We start from the raw sequence: 17,293 nt of genomic DNA on the forward strand, positions 1-17,293 counted from the left end.
AATTTAAATAATTACTTACTTTCCAGGTCTCAATTCCGACATATCGCTGGAACTGGAGTCAATGGACAACACCATTTCGAGCTCAGAGCGTCACGAAGATGGGCACCTAGCTGTCGAATTCCGTCAAGGCATGCTTTCGTCTATGTCCGACGAGCTGACTCGGCTGCTGCTAAACCTGGACGCCGGTAATTTCAAGAAGATGCTGGACCAGACGCGCAACCTGGTACTGGAGCAAGAGGACGAAATCAAACGCAGTCATCAGTTAATTCAGCAGTTAGAGGCCAAGGTTACGGTGACGGATGTAGAACTGCAGAATGTCAAGGAGGAAAGGGATCAGGCCCGTGGAGATCTGGAAGACAACACGGATCGGGATGAACTGCTATCCAAGGCGCAGACAGAACGGGATGCGGCCAACGATAGACGCACCAAGGCCGAAGTGGAGTTGGCCAAAACGCGAGTGGAACTGATGCAGGCCAATAGCCAACTGCTAGAGTCTATTCAGCAGAAGGTGGAGCTGTCACAGCAGTTAGAACAGTGGCAGATGGATATGCACGAACTGATCGACGAACAGATGCGTTCCAAGCTTATCAACAACCGGCGAGCGATGGCCGCCGAATCATCCGCCCCATCGCCACCTAGCAGTGCCGCTGCCAATCTGGCCAAGCGTGTAACAAGCTATAAGCTCTGGAGTTTATTTCAGCGGTAATTGGACGAACCTCACGACCCGCTGGAAGGTCTATGCCACCCTACTGTTCTTAATGTAGGACGGATCTACATACATATATATTTTTAATATTTATATTTATACAAAACACAACAACACACACAAATCGGAGAACCTAGGCATTATAGGTATTGTACTTTATTGTTATTTGTATACTGGAAGCATTGCCCTTCTTCTGTTCGTAGTGAAATCTATCTAATTACGCTTTATTAATTTTAAACACTTACCGCATATTGGATATGATTATTGTACCTATTGTAATTACTGTAATGTAACCGTACTTGTACCTATGTTTAAACTTTAAACACAAATTGTCTAAGCAAACGCTTTGCGCCTCTATTATCTCTCTATTTAGTTTGTCCAGAATTGTTCTAAAACTCCCAATATGGACCCCACAAGTAATCCATAAATCAGTTTTTTAAATATTCACGGACTACTTGTTGGGTCCGTTTCGGTCTAATCTGTTAACTGATAATCAAAAATCAAAAAAAAAAAATGGAAACATATCGCGCCTTTATGTTGGGGGGCTTGAAAAGCCTCCTCTTCTACGGGAGAAACTGTTGCGATTCATCAAAATCAAAATGTGAAATGAAAATCAAAATCTGTACGTAAGCAAATATAATGTGTAAGCAAGGCATTTATGTTATAGCAAATAGAAATATTCATCATGCTGGCAATCGGAATGGGCGCAGGATATGTTAAAAACTGTGCAACAGACAAAACTTGCCTTAATGAACGGACAATGAAATTTTAGATTGTTTAAATAACATAACTTACCAATAAACTTACGATTATACCACAACCCTGATTTTTGATACAATTTTCATAAAGTTTTTTAAATCTAATAATTTCCATTTGCTAATTCTTAGATCTATGAGTAACAACAATATAATAACTTATAGTTAATTTTCTATTAGTCTTATGTGTTGATTGCCTTTTTTCTACTTATATTCGAAGTCTGTAGAATTTGTTTTGAACATCATGGGGTAGTTTAATTCTTAAAATAACTAAATAACTTTTACGTCTTGTGGACTTTGAGGTGTTTTTTGAAGCTCTTCTCGGAGAAGAATCCTTCTGGGCAATGAGGGCATGGGTGAGGACGAATCTTATGACTACTAATATGCTTGTCCAAGGTCTTTTTAAGAGCAAATCTAACTTCGCAGTGAGGGCATTGGTGTAACGTTTTCGGCTCATCAGGTTTTTTGTGCGTCTTTTCGTGACCCCGTAAACTCTGCGGACTGTCATAGGCTTTAGGACATTGAGAGCATTTGTAGGGTCGATCATTGTTTTCAACATGCCAAAGAGTATGCTTTACCAAAGACTGATTTGCACAGAAACCTTTGCCGCACTGATCACACTTGTAAGGCTTTTCTCCAGTGTGGATCCGTAGGTGACTCTTTAGATGATGGTTGTGGGAGAACCCATGTCCGCATTCCTCGCATTTGAATGGCTTTACGCCTGAGTGGGTACGCTGATGCTTTTTCATATTGGATTTCTCGAAGAACGACTTATCGCAATCAGGGCACTTAAACTGGCGATCCTCGTTGTGCACCCGAAGATGGGTTATTAAATGCTGGTTTTGCACAAATCCTTTGCCGCACAGTTCGCATCTAAAGGGTCTTTCAGGCTTGTGCAGACGACTGTGCAACTTAAGTCCAGAGTTCTTTGTGAAGGCCCTTGGACATTCGGAACACTTATATGGTCTGTCACCAGTGTGCCACTGCTGATGCGCTCGCAGGTTAGACATCGTGTGAAAGCTCTTACTGCACTGCAGACATTTGTAAACCTTCCCTTCATGAGTGCGCAGGTGCGACTTAAGAGTCGGCAGGTTGGTGTAAGCTTTTGGACATCGAGAGCATTTAAAGGGACGTTCTCCGGTGTGTTTCCGCCTGTGACTTGTTAGCTGCGCATTGAACCGAAATCCTCTGCCGCAGAAGTCGCAAAGGTGCGCCTTTTGGGAATCATCCTGCGCTCTATGCCTAGCAATGTGATACTTCAACGCCTTCTGCGTCGTATACGTTACTCCACATTCGGTACACAGCAGCGATTGATTCTTCTCATCAATTTTTTTGTGCTCTTCATCACTGGGGGCCCTGGGCTCATCTTGGTCCTCAGACCATTCAGCTGAACAATCATCGGACTCGCCTTCAACTTCGTCATCAACATTATTATCATTACCATCATCGTAGTCGGTTCCCAACACATCGGCCAATATCTCTTCGTTAGACATTTCTTCCTCTGTTTTAACGTCGCTCAAAGTTACTAAAATGTAAGCAGAAAACAAGAAATTATAAGTGTAATTTTTATAAAGCAGCTAAATTAATTTAATTAGGTTAACTTTTACCACATTACCCATATATCTGGTTGACCTACTTTCAAGAACAGCTTCCAATGGTTGAGTTTCCTGCTCTTTAATTGACAACACGTCTGTTGGATCCGCATCATTATTGATTTCCAGCCGATCCAGCCGATCTTCCGTGTTTAGACACGTATTTGTATCAAGCGGATCCTCGCAACCAACAATCTCGAAAGATATCAATGGATTCTCTTCCGCTTTGGCGACCATTGTTTTCGTGTCGGATTCGTCCATTAGGAGAAGTTGGGAAAAGAACTGAAAACTCTTCTTGCACTTGTTCCTGAAGTGGAACGCATTTTGAGCGGACACGAGACAGGAGGGGCAAATCTTATGAGGAAATGCATCTCTAATTACTTGGTAATTCTGAGGCAGAATTGAGTTAAGCATTTCACTAACAGGTGGATCAGAGATCTCCGTGGAGAAGAGGTCAACCAGTACTGACGAGTGTTCGGCGCAAGCGCGACACTTCTTTTCTATTTCATCGTTAACTGATCTTTCCATTGTCCACGATGATCTCCGAACCAAAATAGGCCGGTATTTCAAAAAAAAAAAACAACAAATGTTGGCCACTTTCCTGCCAAATAGTCAATGTGAACGTTTGGTGAATGTGCGATGATTACCTGATTTCACGATAGTTTTTAAACCACTCCATTTCCCATCTCTAATAACGTTGTGATGGAAACAGTGACAGTGAACAGCTATGCGTTGTTTGAAAAAGTAATCTGATTGCATTAGAATAATAAAATACATTTTGGATTTCTATGCCAACTACTGTAAAAATATAATATTTTTTTTAATTAAGCTTTTTTTCTTTTGATTTTGGAAAATAAATATTTTCTAAAATGCTACATAATACGTAGCATATTTGTTTTTAACAAGGTTTTATTTGCACAAGTAAATAAATTATGTACTAAGAGGAGCTCAATTCAAAATATTATTATTAAATTTGTAAAACATTCAATTTCCTTTTACCTTTTCCTTTTATTGCTTACGTGTTTTGCTTACGGTTCACGGTCACGTTAGTGACTCATTGGTTAAAAATACTGGTGACTAGTGACTCGTCACGGACTCGCAGATATCGCTCATCTCTATCAGCTTTGAGCAAAATTAGTATCTTGTATTGGTCAAACAGACAAGCGAGCGAAGGCCTTTTTGTTGTCGTTTCTCGCAATGATTTAGGTCTTCATCAAGTGTTTTAAGCTAAGCGTAAAGTTTCACCCATCGCTGGACATGGATATCCTGGACATCGATGAGGCACTAAAGGATGATTCATATATGTGAGTGATGCCCTACTGTTGTTTCTCTTTCTGTTCCTGCTGCTGTTGTTGTTGCTACTGGCAGAGGCAAAGGCAGAGACAGCTACATATGCTATAAATACTCATATGCCTGGTACTCCTTGGCAGATTTCTGGCGGATAAGACTCACGACGATGTCTCCAACATATTGCAGCAATGGAAGACGAACAATCAGCATCAGCCGCCGTTGCAAATGCACTTGCAGTACAACAACGAGGGTAAGCCTTTCCACGCATACCGATGCACCCACCCACCAACCAACACACACAATCACACACATGTGCCGTGCACTTTATGCAGTTGCGCTTTCTAAATCAAATTTGGGTTAAACTGGCGGCTACGTTGACAAAGTTCAAGTCGAATGTGGGCAGTAGTGTATTACTTGGCCAATACTTACCGTTGTCTTTCAAGTGGCCGTTTGCCATAATTGGCAAACAGCGCCAATGTTATTGTTACGGTAATTAATCGAGTCTCAAAACACACACACACACGAACTCTTATTTTAAACAGCTGTGCGTGGTACGGCAAAATAAAAAAATAAGAAGAAGGAAAAAACTGGCTATGCTAATATGGCAAGAATCTCGCATAATATGCAAAACATTATATAAATCCAATTTACTTCCTGCCCAGCAAGCGAAAGTCAATCAAGCGATACGCAAAACACTTTAAATATAACAATTACCGAACTGGAGACGAGGATCAAAAATCGATTGCGTGATTTAATGCGTGCCAAATGTTGTCATGCTGAGCTCTTTTTAATGATTTTTCGAATAGTAATAACTGATTTTGGGTATTTCAAAAGTTTATGGTCAACACTGTTGAATATTTGGGCAATTATGAATCAAATTAATAGTTTCTCAAATTGAGGATTCATATTAAATTGGTTACACCAATACACACAGTTATAAGTTACAAACCCAACGAATTAAATATTATTTCGTTATCGAAGAAAAGGTCGAATCAAATTTGTGACTTTAACTTATAGCACTTGACTCACATATTGTTTATATCTGGGTTTAGCGCATTGCCTCGATCGCTATCTTTGTTTTATTAATAAATGCATGTCAGTTAGAGTTCTTAGATACACTTTTAAAGAAAGTAACGGTTTCTTTTTAAAAAGGAGACTAGCTTAAATATCTAGAATTAGGTAAACACAAATAGTTGTAAGAGGTTGTAGGTTTTATTGAGTTCAATGTTTTCAACTGATGAAGTCCCAAGGAATATTTTTTTAAATCATTAAATTAGAAGAGTCATACAAATTATAATTTTAACTGGAACTACTAAGAATAGACTAGAATATATATTTGTTTATAGATTATGTGTTTGCATAATGACAGCTGTTATTATAACGGTGCAAATGAAATGTGGACTGCTGAAGACGTGTGCTTTTACATTTCTTTCGATCAGTGTTGCAATTCACTTATGGTAAGGCATCCTACAGTCACTTACCAACACCGAGAAAACTGTAAATTTTAGAAGACGCATGCAAATTTGTGCAGCTGAGTTTATTTTTGTACAAGAATTTTAATAACTAAATAAAACTGCAATGCGAGTCCTAGCCTGTTCCCAATGCTGTGCCGAGGACAACCGTGGACAACTTACCGTAACCTTCAAGGCGCATGCAAATACGCAATCCCATTTGATTGACTTGCGGAAGAACCTAAATGACAAAAAATTACTACGCGAGTATGTACAAAAGGTGCTCGGAGATGAAAAATATATGAGCTCCATCCTGAACACAATCTCGTCCAACGAAAAGGAAGAACACCGCTTGGCCACCGTTACCGGCTGGTCCACGGTAAACATCGCCAGCTGCGCCGGCATTTCGAATGCATCCATCTATGCGGCTCTCCAGTGGGTGATGATGCCCCTCAAGGTAGAGATATTTAACTTCAAGCGCAGTGGACCTGAGGACAAAATGGCACGTGGTCAGTTCCTGGTGGACAACCTACTGAGCGCCAATCGTCTGAAACGACTCCAGGGGGAAGTAGCCATTCTTTACACGTGCCAAAAGTTTGAATTGCGTGTTACGCCGGGTCTACCAAAATCTGTGATTAACGCCTCGATAACCGAGGACTTTACTATAGCTTTGGAAGCGGCAATCAAAAAACGCTATAATCTGGCCACGCGTACCCTAGATCTCTCCAGATTCCATGCCGTCCCAGAGCTGGCTCTGCATTTCTGTCCACTGCATGTGACCAAGCTACTCGAGAACGTTCTCGTTATTTCCAACCAGATTTTTCCGCAGATGGCCGGCATTGTGCTGAGCAATAACTATTTGTGTACCTTGAAAGCCTTTGCCGGGGTTTCCAGAAATTTTGCCAACCTCGACCGCTTGGATGTAAGCGCAAATAAGATCAACGATTTGGAAGAACTCAATTACCTGAAAAATCTGAATTTCAAGACCCTGTTCCTTGCAGGAACCGGGTTGGCCAAGAAAAATGTGGTCGACATTCAGAAGGTGCTACCTCAGTTGCAGAACGTTCATGGTTGCCTACCGTTCGAGGAACATTTTATTGTTGTTGATAATCTCCCAAAGTATCAACGGCTACAGAGCGGTAAAAATAAAGGCTTGCAGTTTTGCCAACGATTCATTACTTCGTATTACAATTTGTTTGATGATCTCGCCCAGCGAGAGCAACTTAGCAAGTACTACTACGAATGGGCCATGTTCTCGCTCAGCGTGCCCGTGGAACTCGATAATGTGAACGCCTACAAGCTGTACAATAGAAATAAGAAAAGCCATCAATCCTCCTTTGCCCACAATGCTAAATTACAGCTAGGCAACGCTGCATTGCTTCTCGCCATTAGCCGCTTACCTTTAATGTGTACCGACTATCAGAACGCCGGTCTGGATATCGAAGCGTTCACCTCAAACTTATGCATCTTTACTTTGACGGGATTCTTTAAGGAGATCACTTCCGATGGTTGGGAACCGAGACACTTCCAGCGCACTTTTGTAATGCGCCTACTGAACAGACCTGGCTGGCTTATAACTAACGACATGCTGTGCATAATGTCGGCTAATTCAAGCCAGAAACAGCTTGTTAAATGTAACCCGGAAGTCAAAAAGATAAATACCGTTTCGTCGTCAAACCAGCCATCCCTAGTTGATATCAAAACAAAAGAAAAAAAGAAAAACAAAAATCTTTGCGAGGCAACAACTAATGAGCTGGCCCCTTTGAACCAGGCAATAGAAAATATGAACCTATCAACTTCTAATGTAGTTCTTTCTAGTGAGAACTTTAATGATATGCCACCACTGGTTGCTATAGGTCCATTAATTACTAACCCACCCAGTTCTTTGGGAAAGGAGATCGCAGACACTTTGACATTGTCTGAAGAAGATGACTTTGATCTAGTCATTGATGAAGATGTCTTTCTAGGAGGCGATGATTTTTAATAATTACATTTAAAACACCATAACTGAATAGTTTTAAGAAACCAAATACGTATAGAATAAGGAAATAAAGTTCCTTAATGTAAAAGGAATCCAAAAATCTAATTTATTTTAATCTTTTATTTCTTACAAAAGCCTTCAAAAACAATTCGAAAACCTTTACCCGCCCCAAGCGCAGGAATCTGGATTTCGTAAGTAGAAACTAGTAATTCCTAATTCTTTTCTATTATAATAAATACCTTATTTTGCAGAGCCAAAATGGAGCAGGAAATGATAGCGGAGTTGGACCGGGAGCGGTCTCGGCCACCCCGGCAATGCTCCAGTTGGAAATTGGCGGCTTGGTCACCACGAACATGCACAAATCCTTCCTGCAAGACACATCGCCACCGTCTTCCATATGCTCCTCCATGAATACAGAACGAATGAACAACTCGTTAATCACCTCGGCAGACTTTACCAACCTAAACTTTCTTCAATCAACAATTGGTCTGGATCAGGAGCCAAGCCTCACGACAACGTTAACCAACCAGACGACAGACAACATGGGTATGGGCGGCGGCATGGGAGGATATACGCTCAGTGATATGATCCGGGATCGAAAAGCGCTGGAGTCGCTGACCATGTGCGAGGACGATGGCACCCTAATCAAGGACTCACACATCGGACAGATTGACGAAATATCGTTGACGCTGAGCAAAACCGCCTCCGGATGCAGCACTATGGACAACAGCACGGATAGCATGTCTATACCCTTGGCAGCGGATCGAACGATGCCCGCTGTGATGCCTGTAGTTTGTACGGCTTTGCAGCGTACAATGATCCTTGGAGAAGAGATGATCGGCGATACTACGTTTAATCTGGTGGATAGCCTTACAACCTCCGCCCTGCAGTCAGAGTCGGAATCTCTGCCAGTGGATGGAAATGCGACCTTTAAGAGGCCAAACGTCTGTGTTGCTCTAGGTGACGAGACCCAGCTTTTGACTGGTCGGCAGATGAACGCAACATTTACCGACGGCTGCAATACTCCAGAAGGCCGATGTGAAACGCCCGAGAATATTGACCGAAAGCTGGCTTTGCTCACCATGGAATCTACACCACTAACCACAAATATGCGCTCCCACTGTTACTACAACAATAATAATAATAATAACAAGGCGGGATATACGCCCACCCTAAAGGGTCGTGGAGACATGAATCTTTCGCCTATTGTTGGTGCTACGCCGCAAAAACCAATGGGAGCAGGAACAGCTCGGCTTAACAATACCTTTGAGCCCGCAGCCAAGACAGCAGCTCCATTTAATGGCGAAAAATTCGTGCTGGACACCATGGAGCTCTTAGAGCAGATCGAACAGCCGCTGGATGGCACTTACAGCCTGCAAATGTCCGAACAGCACAAACAGATGCAGTGCGTTATGGACCTGGCCGCGGCGGAGGTGGAGATGTTGGCACAGCAAGGCGATGAGGAGCAATTCGAGCACATGCTTGCTGAGTTAGGCAAGGTCAACACTTTGAACGAGGAGCAACTTAAAATGCAAAAGTCGTTGGACACCATCAAAAGGCGCTTTCACAGGGATGAGCCAGAGGCAGAGGGAAAGGAAGAAGAGCAGTCACAATCGACAGTCGAGAAAGTTGATACCCCAGTTCTCAATCAAAGCCAATCTAGCAGTAACAGCAGCGGAGGTGGTGGCGAACGGCTGCTTAGTCGTCGTAGTCGCCTTTACGACGACGTTAACTTAAGTGCTATGCACGGCAGCAATGGTAGCTCGGCCAGCGGCAACTCTGCTTCATTTATCGTCCAGCGGAGAGATATGCCGCACGTAGAGCAGCCAATACCCGAACCTGATCCCGAGCCAGCGGAGCAGCCTTTCAAGTCCCAGGTGGCCGTGGAGACTGACCCGTCTAGCTATAAGCTAACGGAGCGCAGGGAGCGGGATAGGGATCGCTTTAAGACCATAAAGATATCGAAAGATATCCGACTGCAGCAGGAGATTATTGTGCCTTGTATTGACGATGAACCGCAGCAGCTCGAGGATGAGCCACAGGAATTGGTAGAAGGTGTTCAGCCAGAGCAGGAGCAGCGCCAGGGTTCCCCACCAGGTCGGCTATCTCGCCGCGATCAGAACACAGTATTTAACAAGGCAGAGGGTAGTGCGAGTAACTATCTGACCTACAAAAAGCCCAAGGAAAAGAGCTTGCTACAACGACGTCCGTTGCAGCACGAATCGCATCCACAAACGGAGCCAGCGCCTGCCTCGACTCTTCCCCAGCCCCGCTCCCTATCACGGCCTCGCTACATCAGTGGTCTACAGAAATTTACCACTGTGAGCAAGGCCACTTCCGCCGGAGCTGGATTGAACGCCACTCCAGCCGCTACAATACCGGCCAATGTTGCAGTGCCGGCCTCCGGTAGCGGAGAACTAAAAAGTCCCATGGGCATTAAATCCAAATCGTTCCACAATTTGTCCTCCACGATGAGCGGCACTGGTGCTGGAGCCTTGCCAAGGCCTAGTTTGGGTGGTGGATTGCGTCGACCGGGGACGCAGCCTAGCAAACTGATGAGCGGATTGCGAGGCCCAACGCAAGCACAGGAGGTAAGGTCTAAATAGTATCCTTGAGAACATTTTATAATTTTTTCCTTTTAACCTTCCCAGGAGGACTCTGCTGTATTTAAGGTACCTAAACTGGTAAGCGGACTGCGTGCTCCTGGTGTTGCTGGTCCGAAACGAGCAGGTGCAAATGGACTGGCACGTCCTTCATCTGGATATTACAGTCTGAGTGTTAAAACGGCTCCAGAGGCAGAAACTCCAGAGGTTTGTTTAGAAAATAAGCCATTCTTCAATACAATTACATTTTGGAATAAATAAGAATACTAGAATTTATTTTAATAATCTGATTATCTACGCTAAATATTCCAGAGCCTCTCCTCAGCCTCCTCGCGTGGCAGTCTTTATGGCCACAAGGACTCTGGTAGACCGGTAAACGGCGGAAATGTTCCTCAACAGAATCCACAGCAGAACTTCGACTTGCAGTCGCTCACCTCGAAGCTTACCCAGGTGACAACGGGAGGCACTGGCATACCAAAGCCCTCGGGTCTACGACCACCCTCGCAAATGAAGCGCAGCGGTCTGCCACGACCCTCTAGCATTGTTAGGCGCTGAGAGTTGATAACTTTCTCCGCCACCGATTGTATGCATATGTCACATCCCCCGCCCGTACCGAATTTCCATGTTATCCATAGTCTATCATTTTTGTACTTTGTGTTTAGCTCTCTTATTGTGCGTTTATCAACCCTGCCGCCTACAAGCTCCACTTGCCTAGTGATTACGAGGCACTAGCAACTATGTTTATGAATTAATATTATGATAAATTATGCATTTAGTTGAACGATACAGAAACAGAGAACTTTGCGACTTGTAAAACAATTAGGTACCCCTTAAAAATCCCCTACATTTATACATACATATATATAGACAAATACATAAAACACGAACTTTGCCTTACGAATCATGATAAAAACAAACAAACGATTGAGGGGAAGAGATAGAAGAGTTGAGTTATAAGCGAGAAATGATAATAACTGTATATTTTTGTAAAACCGATGCAAAAATTCTACGAACGTTATTTTTTGTGAACGCACGTAGAGATGCGGCGAAATCAAACAAAAGCAAATCGAATAAATATTACTAATTAAAAACAAATATATACAATAAGATCTGCTCAGTGGCCACGAAACCACAAAAAAAGAACGAAAGAAACCAAACTAAAAAAATTGATAGTAACTGATAAGAGTATTGAGAAACGTGTTATAAAATCGAACTTACAATATTATCTAATATTATCGCATATATATACAAATTCAAAAAGAAAAAGAAGAAAATAAACGATAGCAATATACAATGTCTCATCTGAAGGTTTATGACCTATTTATATTTTGCTATTACTAGCTCCGAATCCAAAATTATTATACTCGTAATTTTTTGAGGTGCAGAGTATATTACTATTCCCTTGATATCCTAAAAACAAAAACATAAAAATACTTCTCGGCCCTACTTATGTGCTATATACATAATATATATATACATTTTTGTAAACCACCCAAGAAAACATTCTGTTTTTAGTTACTTTTATGTTGCCAAATTAAAAGGAGAAACTAATCTTTTGTTAGTTACCAACGAAAATTTTTCTTAATAAAACTATGCCGCATTGTGCAGAAAAGTATAAATCCTAAAAAATCTTCAATCTACTGAAGCTTTTGTCCATCACACATGCATATCTTAAGTTAAGTTTAGTACGCATTGTTTAACCCTAGTGTAGTATTAGTTTAATATGTAAAGACCCTCGTGGAGGGTCAAGTATTGTTTCATCCTCATCAACTAATATTCACACAACTTAACCCTAACCAAGCCTATACTTTGTATCCTAGCGCTTAACCATTAAGCTTTAACCCGTTTAGATGATGATTTGCATGAATCGAATTTAGTTAGCCACTAAGACTAGTATGGACTATTATTTTTGCTAACGCTTTCATATGAGCCTTATATACGCAGCGGGTCAGATCCGTGTGGTTTTCCCAGTATCAAGTTAAGAATGAAACCGTTCCAGCAAGTCTCTTTTTTGACCAAGCCAGACTTTCAAAAATAAAACCCAAGAGATTTGTGCTAAAACATGGTTTTGGTTTTATTTATTGCTGACTTCTTTATCCATACAGCTTGCAGATGCCCCACTTGCAAATCCTAATCGGGTTGGAGGTGGGACGACACCAGTTGTTCTTCCAGGAGCAGTAGACTATCTTATGGACCACGGTTGTAGGATTGGTTGTGCTGGTCGACGGGGATGTGCTGGTCGATGGGGATGTGCTGGTCGACGGGGATGTGCTGGTCGATGGGGATGTGCTGGTCGATGGAGATGTGCTGGTCGAAGGAGAAGTACTGGTCGACGGGGATGTGCTGGTCGATGGCGATGTGCTGGTTGATGGGGATGTGCTGGTCGATGAGGCTGTGCTGGTCGATGAGGCTGTGCTGGTCGATGAGGATGTGCTGGTCGATGGAGATGTGCTAGTCGATGGCGATGTGCTGGTCGATGGCGATGTGCTGGTCGACGGGGATGTGCTTGCTGGCACCGTCGTTGTAGTGGGTACTGGCACCACATAGACAACCTGCTTGAAACCAGATGCAGACTGCAGAAGGACGACGGCAGCGAGAGCACAGATCACAAAGAATTTCATTGTGGATATTGTCTGTATGGTTCAAGCGAAGAACAGCTAATGGTTCTAAGCTTCTTGGATGAGGCTTATATACATATCATTCATTATGGGCTGTAAGTGTTGTCTTGAAAACAAAACATCTGTTAGCAAGGCCAAGAGCGGGCAAGTTTGTGTTAGGAAAAGAGATTTTCTGATTAGTTCCTACCTCAATGTTTAACCTTGACTTTGACTGGCATTTGTACGTACATATTGTAACAGATGTTTAGCAAAGTTAATATGAAATAAATAGGTAAGTTCTTTATGAGATGGTGTTAAGATTATTCTTATTAAGAGTCGTCTATATAAAGTTTATTTAAATATTTCATTCAGGTATTTTAAAACCATCTGTTTGTTTACAAGTGCAAGAGAAGAAATTACTTAAAAATAAAATCATTTTTCTGATTTTAATTAGATTGTTTTTGCTTCCCTGTCTAGATTTTCCTTTTGTTAGTCCATGGCTACCAGACTTAAAAGATTAATTTTCGAGATAAATCATTTTATTTTTGTTCTAAGGTGACGTAGTTCTTTGGCAAACACTAGCACCCCTCACAACATAGTTTAGATTTGGTAATTGTTACTAGATGTAGAACAAGATACTGCCAGGTGAGGCATCTTAATCAATCCGAGAAACGAAAAATACCGATGTTATGTTGCAGAGCATCGTCGATGATCGAACAATTTTGGCAAGGGATCGGTTGTCGCAACACTCGTTTAGCCAGTTGTCTGGTGGCATTCGTGGCGCGTGCATCTTGCAATATTTCGAGAAATCTTAAAGATAAAATACCCATAGAAAGCGAGGTCGACGGAGTAGGATTAAAAGTAGATTTCATTGTGGCAACCTGAAGACAAACGGTAGACGCTGTGGAGCTGCAAAGAGAGAAGGCGCTCGAATTCTTCCGAGTCTTGACCTTCGTGCTACTGTTCCTGATCATCTCCCTATATCTATATCGGTTCGCATTCTAGAGGGACTAGCGCTGACTGCCTGGGGGATTTGGGTGAGGATCCAATCCGTTGTATAATCAGCTCAAAAAAATAAATGGGAGACTGTGATTTTAATTTCATTTTCGATACCGTTTCGTTTCGCCTCGTTCTCGATCTCTCTCTCTGTGGCTCTCTCTTTGGGAACCTTGACGTGGTTTGTGGGGTCTAATTAAAGCCACAGCCGAGATGCCCAAATTACCAGCGGTTGGCATTGATCTTGGTACCACGTACTCGTGTGTCGGCGTCTTTCAGCATGGCAAGGTGGAGATCATCGCCAACGACCAGGGCAATCGCACCACTCCCAGCTATGTGGCGTTCACGGAGTCGGAGCGTCTGATCGGTGATGCGGCCAAGAACCAGGTGGCCATGAATCCCAACAATACAATTTTCGGTGAGTGTCATCCCCCCAACCAATTGTCCTTGCCACAGATCTTTGCAATCTCTATCTGGGATTCGCAATAATCTGCTTTAATTACTGGCAACATTTTCATGAATGAACTGTGCGCACACATTTTGTTTATTATCTCGCATTCGGTTTATTTTAAGAAATTCTCACTCGCTGGCGCCAAAATGCAGTCCCATCTCAGTTCTCATCCCGTTGCGAGAGTGTCTTCCCTCCCACATCCAACCCCCCGTGATTTCTTTGCCACATCCATTTGGTGTAGTGACACCTCCACTTGTTGTGTCAGTTCTTTCGGCCTGTTTTCTTTTTCCTGCCTCCTGGGGTGCAGTCGATGATGCGGCTCCTCAGCAGCCTCCCAATGGCATCCGAGTTCGGTCCGTGCCAACAAAAACTATTGCTATGTTTATTGGCATAATTTGTGTCGGAAAAATAAATGAAAATATGTCTCAGTCCAAGACGTTATGGATTGTCAGAAGCGTATGCTTTCGCATAAATATTTTTCATATTGGCTGGGGAATGTCAACGATTTTTCTCGAGTATTGTTTTCTAAAAATCAATGCTACTAATGGAATGATATAAAAAAAAAGGGAAACAAGTTTATTTTAAACTAATTACCTATTTATTTTAATACGATTTATTATTCGTTCCTCCTTTAGCCATTTTTGTAAATAGTTAATCAGCATTAGTTTTAGATCACTTTCCATATCTATCATTCGAAAGATTTGCTAAGCAGATCTAATGCAAGTCTTCTCTTTCTCTTTTTTGTACTTTCATTTCAGTCTCAGGGTCCGCATAGAAATCCTCCTAGAAAGCCTAAAAAGCCTAGACCTGCCCAGAGACACATACAAAAACAAATCCACAAAAACCAGACTCAATGCCACACTATCCACTACCCCGTAAATGTTAGCTAATAAAGTGAATCTGTTGTCCAAGTGCGCTGATGTTGTTTTTATTGGATTCTGACCAAGTGATTCTGACTTGCAGATGCCAAACGGCTGATTGGACGCCGTTTCGATGACGCCACCGTCCAGTCGGACATGAAACACTGGCCTTTCGAGGTTGTTGCCGAGAATGGAAAACCCCGAATCCGGGTGGAGTACAAGGGCGAGCGGAAGAGCTTCTATCCGGAGGAGGTTTCCTCAATGGTGTTGACCAAAATGCGCGAGACGGCAGAGGCATATTTGGGTGGCTCTGTAACGGATGCAGTGGTCACTGTTCCGGCTTACTTTAACGACTCCCAGCGTCAGGCCACCAAGGATGCTGGAGCTATTGCTGGCTTGAATGTCCTTCGCATCATCAATGAACCGACGGCAGCTGCCATAGCCTACGGATTGGATAAGCAGGGCACCAGCGAGCGAAATGTCCTGATCTTTGACCTTGGCGGCGGAACCTTCGACGTATCAGTGCTGACTATCGAAGATGGCATCTTCGAGGTAAAGGCCACCGCTGGGGATACCCATCTTGGAGGCGAGGACTTCGACAACCGGTTGGTGAACCATTTCGTTCAGGAGTTCCAACGTAAGCACAAGAAGGATCTCGGGCAGAATAAGCGGGCATTGAGACGCCTCCGCACCGCCTGCGAAAGGGCCAAGAGAACCCTCTCCTCGTCCACCCAGGCCAGCATCGAAATCGACTCCCTCTTCGAGGGTGTTGACTTCTACACCTCGGTTACACGGGCCCGCTTCGAGGAGTTGAATGGGGATCTATTCCGTGGCACCATGGAGCCTGTGGCCAAGGCGCTACGCGATGCCAAGATGGACAAGGGTCAAATCCATGATATCGTCCTGGTAGGTGGCTCAACCAGGATACCCAAGGTGCAGCGCCTGCTGCAGGACTTCTTCAATGGAAAGGAGCTGAACAAATCTATTAATCCCGATGAGGCAGTGGCTTATGGAGCTGCCGTTCAGGCAGCCATTCTCCATGGCGACAAGTCGGAGGCTGTCCAGGATCTCCTTCTACTGGATGTCACTCCTCTATCTCTAGGTATTGAAACCGCCGGAGGGGTGATGACTACGCTGATCAAGAGGAACACCACCATACCCACCAAACAAACTCAAATTTTTACCACATATGCGGACAACCAGCCGGGTGTACTCATCCAGGTGTTTGAAGGAGAGCGCGCGATGACTAGGGATAACAACAGCCTGGGTAAATTCGAACTATCAGCGATTCCCCCTGCTCCACGTGGAGTGCCTCAGGTGGAGGTGACCTTTGATATCGACGCGAATGGCATACTCAATGTTACGGCTTTGGAGAAGTCAACCGGCAAAGAGAACCGCATCACCATCACCAACGACAAGGGTCGCCTGTCCAAGGAGGACATAGAGCGGATGGTCAACGATGCAGAATCGTATCGCCAGGCGGATGAACAGCAACGCGACCGCATCAATGCCAAGAACCAGCTGGAGTCTTACTGTTTCCAGCTGCGATCCACTCTAGATGATGAGCAGTTCAGCAGTCGCATTAGTCCCACGGATCGGGAAACCATTCAGCAGCGCTCCAGTGAGACAATTGCCTGGTTAGATGCGAATCAATTGGCCGAACGGCAGGAGTTCGAGCACAAACAGCAGGAGCTAGAGAGGATATGTAGTCCGATCATGACACGGCTTTATCAGGGTGCCGGTATGGCGCCACCTCCTTCAAGCGGTGGCTCTAATCCGGGTGCATCAGGTGGCTCTGGTCCCACCATCGAGGAGGTGGATTAAGGGATCGGGAATGGGGTGAAGCACTTCTTGTTCGGTTCTTCTAGTTGATTTCAAAATTGTTTCTTTGCCCTAGAAAATCCTATTCAAATTTAGATCCTTTATAGGTCAAATAAAATTTCACATGTTTTAAAGTTCTGACTGGCTAATTTCATACTATATAGGAGGGCTGCTCTACGCCTACGTCCCG

At 43.4% G+C, this 17,293-nt stretch overlaps 6 protein-coding genes across 8 annotated transcripts in view; 4 read left to right on the forward strand and 2 right to left on the reverse strand.

The window, feature by feature from the left end:
- LOC108105963 (bicaudal D-related protein homolog) overlaps positions 1-1,526 on the forward strand; it is a 26,389-nt gene extending 24,863 nt beyond the window's left edge. For both annotated transcript variants that reach the window (XM_017212763.2, XM_017212765.2), the window contains exon 7: positions 27-1,526. In XM_017212763.2, coding sequence (XP_017068252.1) covers positions 27-706 — 680 coding nt within the window. In that variant the 3' untranslated portion in view covers positions 707-1,526. The remainder of the gene's footprint in view (positions 1-26) is intronic.
- On the reverse strand, positions 831-3,732 carry LOC108105915 (zinc finger protein 883). The gene is made up of 3 exons (XM_041818155.1): positions 3,701-3,732; positions 3,098-3,654; positions 831-2,986 (listed from the first exon to the last, which is right to left on the reverse strand). The coding sequence occupies exons 1-3, from the start codon at positions 3,730-3,732 to the stop codon at positions 1,743-1,745; spliced, it is 1,833 nt and encodes a 610-aa protein (XP_041674089.1). The 3' UTR covers positions 831-1,742.
- A 430-nt stretch (positions 3,733-4,162) lies between these two features.
- LOC108105961 lies at positions 4,163-11,993 on the forward strand. Its single transcript, XM_017212760.1, has 6 exons — positions 4,163-4,357; positions 4,484-4,593; positions 7,911-7,966; positions 8,027-10,366; positions 10,427-10,585; positions 10,691-11,993. The coding sequence occupies exons 1-6, from the start codon at positions 4,311-4,313 to the stop codon at positions 10,931-10,933; spliced, it is 2,955 nt and encodes a 984-aa protein (XP_017068249.1). The 5' UTR covers positions 4,163-4,310; the 3' UTR covers positions 10,934-11,993.
- On the forward strand, positions 4,608-7,880 carry LOC108105964 (nuclear RNA export factor 1). The gene has a single exon (XM_017212766.1). It carries the CDS (start codon positions 5,922-5,924, stop codon positions 7,776-7,778), a length of 1,857 nt encoding a protein of 618 aa, XP_017068255.1. The 5' UTR covers positions 4,608-5,921; the 3' UTR covers positions 7,779-7,880.
- Positions 11,994-12,427: 434 nt separating the features above from the next.
- Positions 12,428-13,034, reverse strand: LOC108105970 (cell wall protein DAN4). Its single transcript, XM_017212773.1, has one exon. The coding sequence runs from the start codon at positions 12,997-12,999 to the stop codon at positions 12,472-12,474; it is 528 nt and encodes a 175-aa protein (XP_017068262.1). The 5' UTR covers positions 13,000-13,034; the 3' UTR covers positions 12,428-12,471.
- A 664-nt stretch (positions 13,035-13,698) lies between these two features.
- On the forward strand, positions 13,699-17,237 carry LOC108105962 (heat shock 70 kDa protein cognate 1). 2 transcript variants are annotated; one of them, XM_017212762.2, is made up of 3 exons: positions 13,699-14,012; positions 14,180-14,389; positions 15,386-17,237. In XM_017212762.2, exons 2-3 carry the CDS (start codon positions 14,185-14,187, stop codon positions 17,104-17,106), a joined length of 1,926 nt encoding a protein of 641 aa, XP_017068251.1. In that variant the 5' UTR covers positions 13,699-14,012; positions 14,180-14,184; the 3' UTR covers positions 17,107-17,237. The 2 variants fall into 2 exon arrangements, with proteins under 2 accessions (XP_017068251.1, XP_017068250.1); XM_017212761.2 differs by having other exon boundaries at positions 13,706-14,012; positions 14,174-14,389.
- The last annotated feature ends 56 nt before the right edge of the window (positions 17,238-17,293 follow it).

This window comes from Drosophila eugracilis, unplaced genomic scaffold (genome assembly GCF_018153835.1).
Source record: "Drosophila eugracilis isolate 14026-0451.02 unplaced genomic scaffold, ASM1815383v1 contig_2154, whole genome shotgun sequence".
Taxonomy (NCBI): Eukaryota; Metazoa; Arthropoda; class Insecta; order Diptera; family Drosophilidae; genus Drosophila; species Drosophila eugracilis.